Source organism: Podarcis melisellensis (assembly GCF_964234715.1).
Source record: "Podarcis melisellensis genome assembly, chromosome: 9".
Lineage (NCBI taxonomy): Eukaryota > Metazoa > Chordata > Lepidosauria > Squamata > Lacertidae > Podarcis > Podarcis melisellensis.
In genome coordinates this window covers 3627040-3639508 of record NC_138541.1, presented here as the reverse complement: position 1 = coordinate 3639508, position 12469 = coordinate 3627040, and the positions used below count along the sequence as shown (strand labels likewise).

Below are 12469 nucleotides of genomic sequence, written 5' to 3'. Positions count from 1 at the left end.
GAGTGGCACTGTGGGCACATGCTGGGCAAAGCGATCACACAGGTAATCTGGCCCTAGGTTGTTAATGGCTTCATATACAGTCATACCTTGGTACTCAAACACCTTGGTTCTTAAACACCAAAAACATGGAAGTAAGAGAAGAGAAGACTCCCTGGAAAAGACCCTGATGCTGGGAAAGATGGAGGGCACAAGGAGAAGAGGACAACAGAGGACGAGATGGTTGGAGAATGTTCTCGAAACTACCAGCATGAGTCTGACCAAACTGTGGGAGGCAGTGGAAGACAGGAGTGCCTGGCATGCTCTGGTCCATGGGGTCATGAAGAGAAGAACACGACTAAACAAGTAAACAACAACAACATTACTCCCCTTGATCTGGACCTTAAACTACTGTTGATGCTGTCTAGAATACCATTAGCTTTTTTTGCTGCTGCATCACACAGCTGACTCATGTTTATCTTGTGGTCTACTAAAACCCCTCGATCCTTTTCCCACGTCCTGCTGTCAAGCCAGGAGTGCCCCCCCCAAACAGACTATATATTTTTTAAGCTGATTCTTCCTGCATAAGTGTGGAACCTTGAAATCCTGCGCAGGAAGTTTCCCCCCTTGCACGCATGCGAATGAAAAGGCTTTCCTTTCTTACTCTGGCAAAACCTTCCCTCCCACACCCCCAGCAGCCCTGCAGCCCCACGCTGTGGAACAGGATGCAGGAGGCCCCCACAAACAGTGCCTGCTCTGTGCAAGCTCAGCTCTCTGGCTCAGCTCCATCAGATCCAGCCGCTTTCCTTCAACCAACCCCCTTCGGAGAGGCGAAGCGAAGCGAGGAAGCCAGCTTGCATCTGCAGCACCAGGCGTGGCGTGGGAGCCTGGAGCGGAGAGAGCCAGCCTGCCAGCCAGCTATCAGGCAGGGGAGAAAGCCTTTCGAGGAATGCAGCCTCCCTTCTGAGACACAGTTGGTCAGTTGGTTACCAAAAAAATCACGCATCCACTGTTCCGTGGGGCCGCAATGGCACAAAAATGTGGTTACAAAGCACGGATCCACATGGATTCTCAGGATTTTTGCATTGGGTCACCACAAATCCACCAACAGATCACATAGCATGTCCATGGCTATGTTGTTTGTTGTTGTTCAGTCGTTCAGTCGTGTCCGCCTCTTCGTGACCCCCTGGACCAGAGCACGCCAGGCACTCCTGTCTTCCACTGCCTCCCGCAGTTTGGTCAAACTCATGCTGGTAGCTTCGAGAACACTGTCCCACCATCTCGTCCTCCGTCATCCCCTTCTCCTTGTGCCCTCCATCTTTCCCAGCATCAGGGTCTTTCCCAGGGAGTCTTCTCTTCTCATGAGGTGGCCAAAGTATTGGAGCCTCAGCTTCAGGATCTGTCCTTCCAGTGAGCACTCAGGGCTGATTTCCTTCAGAATAGAGAGGCTGGATCTTCTTCCAGTCCATGGGACTCTCAAGAGTCTCCTCCAGCACCATAATTCAAAAGCATCAACTCTTCAGCCATCAGCCTTCTTTATGGTCCAGCTCTCACTTCCATACATCACTACTGGGAATAGCTTTTACTATATGGACCTTTGTTGACAAGGTGATGTCTCTGCTTTTTAAGATGCTGTCTAGGTTTGCCTGCACCAAAAAATCACGCATCCACTGTTTCGTGGGGCCGTAATGGCGCAAAAACATGGTTACAAAGCACAGATCCACATGGATCCTTGGGACATTTGCACTGGGCTACCCCAAACGCACCGTCAAATCACATATCGTGTCTGTGGCCACAGCACGAACCACAAAAATCATACATCCACTGTTTCGTTCAGAATATTTTTGTTCTTGTCTTCCTCCTCTAAAAACTAGGTGCGTCTTATGGTCAAGTGCGTCTTATGGAGCGAAAATTTGTTATTTGTTTATTTGATTTGGGGAAGGCAGCTGCCCCCCCACTCCCGGCTATGCCCATGTCTGCTTTGCGTATGAAAAAAAAATTAAGGTCATATATATGGGATCAAGTCAGAAACCGGGATGGCTTCTGTAATTCCAGGAAAATCAGGGCACTTGGAGGAGACGTCAGTGGTAGATCATCTGCTCTGCATGAAGAAGGTGCCGGGTTCAATGCCCGATATCTCCCTGTCTGAAAAACCACTGCCAGTCAGTGTAGACATTATTGGGCTAGATAGGCCAATGGAACAGTGTAAGGCAGCTTCCAGGCGTGGAGAGTAGCAGCTGCTACATCAGAAGCCTCCTTGTGGCAGCTTCACCTTCTGTTCTCATGCCAAGTTTGCAAATGCAGAGTCAGCAGAAGGGTGGCATCCCCTGGCACCGCGATGCCTGCAGCTCTTGGCGGCCTGCCACGACTCCCCTCCTAGCACTGCCAGGAATTGCAAAGTAGGCAGCAGGTAGGTCAGCTCGAAACACTGCAAAACCGCCTGCGGTTTGTGCAAAGGTGCCCCACATAACACGGAGACCCCTTGCGTAACACCATAAAGGCATGCCGGTCATGCCAATACATTAGCATCGTTGATGAGGCTCATTTGACAACACCGAAAAACGAGGGCTTTGGTGCAATTGACCCAGTCCTGTGGAACTCTCTGCCACTGGAGATTCAGCGGGCAACTTCTGCGCCCAATTTTAAACACCATTGAAAACGCTTCTGTTCCTCCAGGCAATTCAGAAGACATCCTTTCCCAATGGTGAATTTAATGTTTGTTTATAACTCTTCAATATACGGCATGGCTTCATGTCTCTTTTTCCATGGAAGAGCGGTCTGTAAATATTCTTGTAAATATAGATGAATGAAGTGCAAACAGTGTCACAGAGGTCCATAAAGCGCAGGACACGCGGAAACGGTTAGCGGTAGAACGCAAATATATGTGAACGACACCGCAAAACAACACAGGCCAGTGTGGTTACACTGCAAAACAAACCACACGGCGCGTGCCATGACCCAGAATTGCAAAATGCCCAACTCAGGTCTGCAAAACTCAAAATTGGTTTTGCACACCGCACTTCCCTCCCGGTAGCAAAGTACCATCCAGACAACACTTTGACCACCACAACAAGACACACGCTCCCTTCATCACAAGACACAGACCTTATCCCTCAGTGTAACAACGCAAAGCTCTCATCACGTGAGGAACTCTTTATATAAAGAAACTTCTGGTCAGTTATTGTGATGACTGAATCCATTATGTTCCATGTTTCCGGTACACAAGAATATGGTATGTAAATTTATTGTTTATTGTTTATGTTATGTTACTTAGTCTTGCATAAAATTACATTACATTTGCATAAAATTACATTATGTTTGTTTATATAATCCAGAGTATGCACAGCTGATGAAGCCCGGTTGGGCGAAACAAGGAATTATCCTGGAATTCTTGTCTTATTTTCTGCATGTGCCATACTTTCAAGCTTTTCATCTGATACCTACTTACAAGAAACACTAGAATTCTCAAAAGCATCGACAGGTGGAACACTACAAGATTGATATAAGCATTCCACATCATGGTTATTGCTAATATAAGAACTGAATAGATTGTATTTCCTGATCAGTCCGCTGGAATATGTTCCACTCATATGTGACATGATATGTTGAATCGTTTCTTGAAATAGAGGTTATACTGTTATCTAGCTCAACCCCCTGCAATGCAGGAATCTTTCGCCCAACGTGGGCGACCCTGAGATTAAGAGTCTCCTGCTCTACCGACTGAGCCATCTCAGCTGTGCACACACACACACACACAGTCATTTGCTTCACACTTTTGACAGTGGGACGGACTACCTCTGAAGGTGGCCAACTCTCCTTCGCCGGAGGTTTTTGAGCAAGAGATGAGATGGCCATCAGTGAGGGATTCTTTGATTCCTGCAATGTGGGATGATCCTGCCAAATCTACAATTCTATGGTTCTGCGCCTCTTAATTTTAACCCAGTGTTCTCCTGTGCACTGGTGTGACAAGCTGTACAGCTAGTATCTCTGCTCTGAACCTTGCGTAGAAATTAATTCTCGCAGGGGGCTGGACTAGAGAACCCTTGGGGGTCCCGTCCCTCCCAGCTCTACAGTTCTAGGATGTTGTTTCCCAACACGGAGCTCAACACAGGTAAATCCTAACCTGCGAACGACCCTACCCTTGCACTTGCAAGGAGATCATCTGACACGGCCAGGGGGACTCTTTCTGACACCCAAACAGCCATTCACACGTTCTCTGGGCTCCTCCCGGATGTTGTGGCAGAGAACATCCCAGAAATCTGGATTCTAACCAGCTTTTCATTTTCCTTGGTGGGAACGGCTCACCAACAAAGACCAGTTACATAAATCTCCCAGAGGAATCTCTGCAGCCTCAAACTGACTTGGAGAAAACACCGGTGTCTTTGCAAAATCCTTGCAGTGGAACGGTCCATCGCCTGACTTTCCTCTCTTCCAAACCTTGCACCCAACAAACTTCTCAGCACACCCACAATCTCCCTTTCAGAAAGACCCCCGCTCCTGTGCGTAAAGAGGCAATGAATACCCGTACCTTTCTTCCCAAGAACCGGCTTCTCCGTGGCCACCGTGGTCTTCTTGGCTTGGCTGGTGGTAGCAAAGGGCGCTTCTTTGCCCTGTCTGCCAGGTGCGACTGTGGTCCTGAGGTTAGCGGGCGAGGTGAGCTCCGGGCGGGCTGTCCCCCTCACCTGCTTGCTCCTGGAGGGCGCAGGTGAGGTGGAAGATGCCTTGGGGAGCGCTGCTGTCACCTGGCTTGCTGCGGTGGGGCTCTTGCTGGGCTTCCGTTGCAGGAGGGTGGGGGTGACCGTGCGGGGGGCCCCATCCACCACGCTGGGGGCCCAGGCTGCCAGGCAGATGGCGAGGAGAGGCAGAGAGAGACGCATCATTTCCCCCCCTGCAAACAACACACTTCCCAGACTTAGAATCTCCAAGCTCTGTCTCTCCTTCTCTCTCTTTTGATGCTGCTCTTTCCCTTTTGTCAGATTTCCTCCCCCTCTGCACATTCCTTTTTATTTCCATACATGTACCGCATTGTCAGGAATAGCCGGGACCCGCAAAAAACCCTCGGCGCTCCACGCCCCCTCCTCCCCCTCGGCTCCTCCAAATTTTCCAATTCACCCGGGCTTGGCATTCCTCTCTAGATTTCCTCCTTCATGCAACGGTGTAGTTAAGACTATGGAACTGGCTCCCACAAGAGGTCACCAACTAATGGCCAACAACTTGGAAAGAGGATTAGACAGATTCATGGAGGAAAAGACTGACAATTCAGGATGACTCTCCTCTGCCCTGCACAGTTATTAATAAAGATTTTCTTGATTTACAAAAGTGTGTGCAATGTCTCTCTCTCGTATTTCCCGCCCCCCCATGTAACATTTTTACAAGTCAGTTTCATTTGTTGAGACATTAGTAAGAAAAGGGGGAAAGAGGTGGTTTGTTGTTTAGTCGTTTAGTCGTGTCCGACTCTTTGTGACCCCATGGACCAGAGCACGCCAGGCATTTCTGTCTTCCACTGCCTCCCACAGTTTGGTCAAAATCATGCTAGTAGCTTCGACAACACTGTCCAACCATCTCGTCCTCTATCATCGCCTTCTCCTTGTGCCCTCCATCTTTCCCAACATCAGGGTCTTTTCCAGGGAGTTTCTCTTCTCATGAGGTGGCCAAAGTCTTGGAGCCTCAGCTTCAGGATCTGTCCTTCCAGTGAACACTCAGGGCTGATTTCCTTCAGAATGGAGAGGTTTGATCTTCTTGCAGTCCATGGGACTCTCAAGAGTCTCCTCCAGCACCAGAATTCAAAAGCATCAATTCTTTGGCAATCAGCCTTCTTTATGGTCCAGCTCTCACTTCCATACATCACTACTGGGAAAACCATAGATTTAGAAAGAGGTGGAGTGGGGGGGAAAAGATGGACCAGGTGGCGATGTTTCTATTTTACTTACTATATATAGGGTTTGGTGTCAGCGTTGCTTGGGCAGGTTCTCTGCTGTTCGCTTGTGTTCCTTTGGTGGTGAGAGAGGTTGGGGTTGGCCTAGGGTGTGGTTGTTCATTTGTGGTTGGCTGTGGTGGTCTTTGTTTTCGTGTGTGAGTGGGGTGGGTGGGTGTTTTGGATCAGGTTAGCCATATTGATTTGTACGCTGTTGGTGGATTCTTGTCATTGTCTTGTTGGGCTGTGTATGTGATAAAGGGGAGCCATACCGGGGTGAAGGCGTCTTCTTCTATTTGTCCCCATGTCAGTTTCAGTTTATTGGTTAATTTTTCTAGTAGGGCTGTTTCCCATACTATTTGGTACCATTGGTCCGTGTTTACTCCTGACAGGTCTCTCCAGTGCCTGGCTATGATGCTTCTGGCTGCTGAAAGTAGGTGGGTTATGAGTTCTTTGTGGCATAAGTGGGCATTGTTGTCTTGGAAGATGTTTAGTAAGACCAATTCTGGGGTGGTTTCTAATACTTGCTTGGTTATTTTACTTATTTCTTGTATGGCTGTTGTCCAGAATAGTTGGATTTTGGGCACTCCCACCACATGTGGCGGTATGTGCCTGTGGAGATGACCCTCTCCAGCATTTTGGTGAGGTTCCTGGGTGTATTAGCGCTAGTTTTCTTGGTGTTAGGTACCACCTGTAGGTGGGATGCGGGTGGCGCTGTGGGTTAAACCACAGAGCCTAGGACCTGCCAATTGAAAGGTCGGCGGTTCAAATCCCCGCGGTGGGGTGAGCTCCTGTCATTCAGTCCCACTTCCTGCCTACCTAGCAGTTCGAAAGCACCCCTAAGTGCAAGTAGATAAATAGGGACCGCTTTCTAGCGGGAAGGTAAACAGCGTTTCCATGTGCGGCGCTGGTGCTGGCTCACCAGATGCCGCTTCGTCACGCTGGCCACGTGACCTGGAAGTGTCTTCGGACAGCGCCGGCTCCCGGCCTCTTGAGCGAGATGAGCGCGCAACCCTAGAGTCGGTCACGACTGGCCCTGATGGGCAGGGGTACCTTTACCTTTACCACCTGTAGGTGAGTTTCAGAGCGAGTTCTTTTCTTTTCCTTGATATGGATTTAAAGAGGGGTTTAGCCCCCACTCTGGTGCATTGAGTGGGGTTAATCTCATAGACTAGGCCATCCTCCCATTGTTTTTTGATTGTGCCTAGGGAGTTCGTGGGATTTTGTAGTAGTATTTTGTTTATGGCGGATACCATCCCTCTACCGTGTTGGAGACAGCAGTGCTTCTGAATGGCAGTTGCTGGAAACTGCGGGAGGGGAGAGATGCTTTTGTGTTTGCAGGTTTCTCAGAAGAGGCATCTGGTTACAGTGGCGTAGTGTCCGGACAAGGGGGACATGGCCCCGGGCGCAGCAATGCACTTCCAAGCATGCGGGGATACCTGTCAGGGGGCAGTTGGAGCTCATCAATCTGGGAAGGGAGCTCATCTAGGAGAAGGAAAACTCTGACCCTAAACCTCTACTGCCTTGTGGCTGAACTTTCATGGGAGGAAACCCCAAAGGAATAATCTGTACCCGCTGCCTTGTGGGATCTCTTCGGCAGAAGGAAAGGCTAAACCCTACACAGATCCGGAGTCCCTAAGATGCTCGGAGGGTGCCATGTATGCCTCCTTCTTGTATCGTATCGTAAAACCTTTTATTGGCATCACATACAACATCCAAAACAAATCAATAACAGAATTACCACTTCCCCAGAGGCACAAAACATTTGCTAAAACAAAGGAGGCAGAGCAGTCTATCATCACATCTCTTGGTCTTCAGGGAGATCAGATGTCTGCAGTGTATTTCAACCACAAAAAAACCAAAAAGAGATATTTCTCCACTAACTTGGTGAGCTCCTGATCACTCCTCAGTAATAGAAAATGTATGACCTCCGACTCTGGTTTCCATTTGGGGATACCGAGTTGATCTAGAAATTGCTGGCGGAGATCAGCGTATAGTTTACAATTGAGAACCATATTTGTAAGGGTTTCCACCAGGTGGTCTTCACCTGGGCAAGTTCTTTCTCCTTCCACCCTGCCTGAGAACCTTTCCCAAAGGAGGTTTGATGGGTTTGAATTAAACCTGGCCAGCAAAAAATGCCCTCCTTTCTTGAGGGTTAAGCAGAGGTTCAAGGTAATTGTGGTTAGTTTCATGTGCCCAAGAAAGTTGGAAATAAAGAGGGAAACATATTTTCTCTGCTGCTACTGTTAGTTCTTGGCGTTCAATGTCCCACAACCTAGTTTTTATCATAGCCTTGGCAGATGGAGGGACATCGATTGCAAAAGTTCCACTGACAGCCCGAGTTGCTGTACCTTCTTGTTAAACTGTTGTAGCCCTGGGGAAAGAAAGGGGTGTAACAAAACTTCGCTGAGGAGAGGATCTTTATCTGATGTAAGGCAGATGTTTAACCAGCATAGAAGAAATCTTGCCCAGGCAACAGTCTTTACCTTGTGTTGACCTCCCTCTAGACACAAGGCCGCATGCTTCCTTCTGGCAACCCCTGCAGCCAAGCTGGTGACCAACATATTGTTTTGCTTTCCTTCGGACGGTGCCTTCTCTGCAGTGGCTCCTCACTATGGATGCTCTCTCCAGGGAGGTTCAGCTGGGGCCTTCAAAAATGCACCAGGCAAAAATGCTCCAAAGGTTTGGTTGATATCCAATGCCCTTTTAAATATGTTTGTGGGAGAGGGGAACTATCGGTTTGTTTTTGTTTATGATGCATTTTATGTTCTTATTTTGCATCCCCCCCCCCGTCGTGGGCTATCCTGTGAACTTTGGATGAAGGGCAGCACACCAATTAAAACAAACAAACAAACAAACAAACAAACAAACACATTCATACCTCACGTTGTGTCCGCTTCAGGTTGCGTTTTTTTGGGTTGCGGACTGCCGAAACCCAGAAGTACTGGAATGGGTTACTTCCGGGTTTTGGCAGTCGCGCATGCTCAGAAGCGCTATATCGCACTTTGCACATGCACAGAAGTGCCGAATCACAACCCGTGCATGCGGGAGATGCGGGTTGCGAATGCTGCGGGTTGTAAGCGTGCATCCTGCACAGATCCCGTTCGCAACCCGAGCGTCCACTGCAGACAATACTGCCTATGATTGTGTAGTTTACATCTCACTGTACTACAATTCCCAGCACCCTCAACAAACTGCAACCAACTCCCAGGATTCATTGGGGCAAGTCATGTGCTTGCAATGTAAGGCATATACAGTACACAGCTGCAGCTTCCAAGCCTGTCCATCTCACTTCCTGTTCAAACCAGCAGATGGTGACAAGGAGGCAAGCATCTTCTTCGTCCAAGGAATTCTCACTTCTTGTTCTTCCAAGGAATTCTCACTTCTTTGGGGAAGGACTTTCCTATCTGACAATGTGAACATGGAAAGTCTCTTAAAAAGCAAGCTGTAAAATAAGGACCATGCCTCTGGCGACTTATGGGGCGTTTGGAAAATGAGGTCATCTTAGGTCTGTCTCGGCTCCAGGAACAGATCTGGGTTATTGGGTTCTTTGTGCTCTTATTAAGAGTTTTCTTTTAGCTCTGCGGTTTTAGCTGTTAAAGGGATCGAGCCAGTTCTTAAGAACTGGAAGATTGTCTCAAGTTGACTTGTTAGAAAAGAAAATTGTAGGGGAATTCTGGAACTTTTTGAGATTCAGGAAGGAAGACGGTGTGGTGAGAGGGAAATGCTAAAATATTCTGCGTTGCATAAGGGGAGAGAAAAGGATATTGTTTTGCATGGCGAAGGGAGGGCAAGGAAACAGGAAAGCTCAACACCAAATGACTTCCAGATGCCTCTTCTGTTATCTGCTTGGAGGAGAGCGGAAATAACCCTCTCCTTGCTGCATATCTGCCCTGAAACCATATCCCAACTCTGTGATAGCTAGAATCTGAGTCCTCCTTGGTGCTCAGCAATGTAGATTCATTCACCACCCAGCGAATCCTTCACAAGTTAGGAACTCAGGAAGCCCCCTTATAAACAAGCAGAGAATCAGTTCATTTAGCTCCATGTTGTCTAAACTTACTGGCAGTCCTTCTCCAACGTTCCAGGCATGAGTCCCACCAAGTCCTACATGGAGATCCATTGGGCATTGAACCTGGCACTTTCTGGTAGGGAATCACAGAATCATAGAATTGTAGAGTTGAAAGGGACCCTGAGGGTCATCCATTCCAACCCCCTGCAAAACAGGAATCCCAACTAAAGCATCCCTGACAGATGACCATCCAACCTCTGCTTAAAAACCTCCAAGGAAGGAGAGCCCACAACCTTCCGAGAGAGACCATTCCCCTGCTGAACAGCTCTTACTGTAAAAAAGTTCTTCCTGATGTTTAGTTAGAATCTCCTCTCTTGTAACTTGAAGCCATGGGTTTGAGTCCTACCCTCTAGAGCAGGAGAAAACAAGCTTGCTCCATCTTCCATATGACAGCCCTTCAGATATTTGAAGACGCCTCTCATATCTCCACTCAGTCTCTTTTCCAGACTAAACATTCCCAGCTCCTTCAAGCGTTCCTCATAAGGCTTGGTTTCCCTGATCATCTTGGTTGCCCTCCTTTTCACACCTTCCAGCTTGTCAATATCCTTCTTAAATTGTGGCGCCCAGAGCTGGACACAGGACTCCAGGTATGGTTTGACCAAGGCAGAATAAAGTGGGACTTCTGTTAATGCAACCTAGAATAGCATTAGCTTTTTTTGTTGATGTATCACACTGTGGACTCATGTTAAGCCTGTGGTCCGACTAAGACCCCTAGATCCTTTTTACATGTACTACTGGCAAGCCAGGTATCCCCATGTTATTTTTGTGCATCTGATTCTTCCTGCCTAAGTGTGGAACCTGTTGAAATTCATTTAGTCACTTAGTCTCCTCTTTTCCAGTTTCCCCCAGCCCCACCAGGAGATGCTGGGGATGAACCTAGGACCTTCTGCATGCAAAGCAGATGTTCTAACCTTCCCCTTAGCTGAACTTCTCTGCTCTAATTTTTGTAGGACGCAGGACCATCCAATGAACAGGAGGAAATCCAGGACAAGTTTTTCCCCCATTGCTAAAATGTCTAGTCCCCAGAGATGAAAGCAAACTGTGTTTTTCCCCCTTTTGTTTTCCCACAAATAAATCCTATTAAGTTAGATCAAATTTCCAAGCTTCAAGATGAATGCAGGAGACTCTGTAACAGATTTTAAACAGTCAACTTCAAACAAAGGAACTGCAAAGGAAGAAGGCAAATTGTAACCGCTGAATTGCAATTCCTCAAGTGGTGCAATGCCATCAACTGTGAACTGAATCTGAACAAAAACAAAGATTTTTTGTTTTGTTTTCATCGTTCAGGATGAATTATCGCCACCTCTTTGGGGAATGCCCACTGTTAATAATTATCATTATGTACTCTCTGCATTTCATTTCCTTCACACTGTTCAGAATCACGGCCCCCGTTTATAAATATTCCCGTAACTCAAACATTTGAGAAAGCCGACTGTAATCCATGAAAACTTTTGCTGCAACAAACAAAGTTTTTCAAGCACCGCAAGACTCAAAGATGTTTTGTTTTACCTTTTCAGTTATGAAACCTACCATTTGCATGCTCTCCTTTCACAGTACTCCAAGCAACACACAAACCAGGATCGGCCAAGCTGTGATGATCTGTGGGGAGACCCACCACCAAGGAATGTTGATGCCCCAACCACAGGGATGTCAGTAACAGGAGTGGGCATCCTAGCTTCGCATTGACACACCCCTGACCTCCTAGAATCATAGAATTGTAGAGTTGGAAGGGACCACGAAGGCCGTCTAGTCCGAACCCCTGTGATGCAGGAATCTTTTGACCCAACAGCTGAATCTCTGCTGCTTACCAGGAGGGACCAGGCAGTGGGGAGGTTAGCATGGTGCAAATGCATCACTGCAGCTAATCCAGCGCTTTAGCACCGCACTGATCTCCTTGCCAGCTTGCCCCTCTCATTCCTGACTTGGCTGTCAGGAGGTCAATCGAGCATCGCTGCCACTTGTAGTTTTTGTTCCCCAGGTAGGCAGGAGAACAAGGGAAATGGGTGAACCTTGGAGGGAGGACAAGGTGTGGCTTCAGGGCTACAGATCGTTCTCCATAAGCTTAGACCCAGCATCCTGGTTGCTCCAGCAAGGTCCTCCTTCTCATCGTCTATTTTTGACATTGCCACCCTGACCTCCCCATCCTCTTTATTTGACCCATGATCAAATCTAGCTGCTCAGGTTTAGCAGAGTTTGACAAGGTGGAAGGGGTACAAAGGAAGGCGGCCAAGATTATCAAAGGTCTGGGAACCAAGCCTTCTGAGAAATGGTTCAAGGAGTTGGGTATGTTTAGCCTGGAGAAGCTATGGTTTTCCCAGTACAGTGGTACCTCGGGTTAAGAACTTAATTCTGGAGGTCCGTTCTTAACCTGAAACTGTTCTTAACCTGAAGCACCACTTTAGCTAATGGGGCCTCCCGTTGCTGCCGCGCCACCGGAGCATGATTTCTGTTCTCATCCTAAATCAAAGTTCTTAACCCGAGGTACTATTTCTGGGTTAGCAGAGTCT

At 47.9% G+C, this 12469-nt stretch overlaps 1 protein-coding gene and 1 long non-coding RNA gene across 2 annotated transcripts in view; both read right to left on the bottom strand.

Annotated features, from left to right (window-relative positions):
- The window catches only part of CPXM1 (carboxypeptidase X, M14 family member 1), a 28785-nt gene extending 23830 nt beyond the window's left edge, over positions 1–4955 (bottom strand). Inside the window, exon 1 of the mRNA XM_081924935.1 lies at positions 4505–4955. Coding sequence (XP_081781061.1) covers positions 4505–4856 — 352 coding nt within the window. The 5' untranslated portion in view covers positions 4857–4955. The remainder of the gene's footprint in view (positions 1–4504) is intronic.
- The window catches only part of LOC309377844, a 79522-nt gene that overhangs the window by 41408 nt on the left and 25645 nt on the right, over positions 1–12469 (bottom strand). The gene's annotated exons all lie outside the window — the stretch shown is intronic.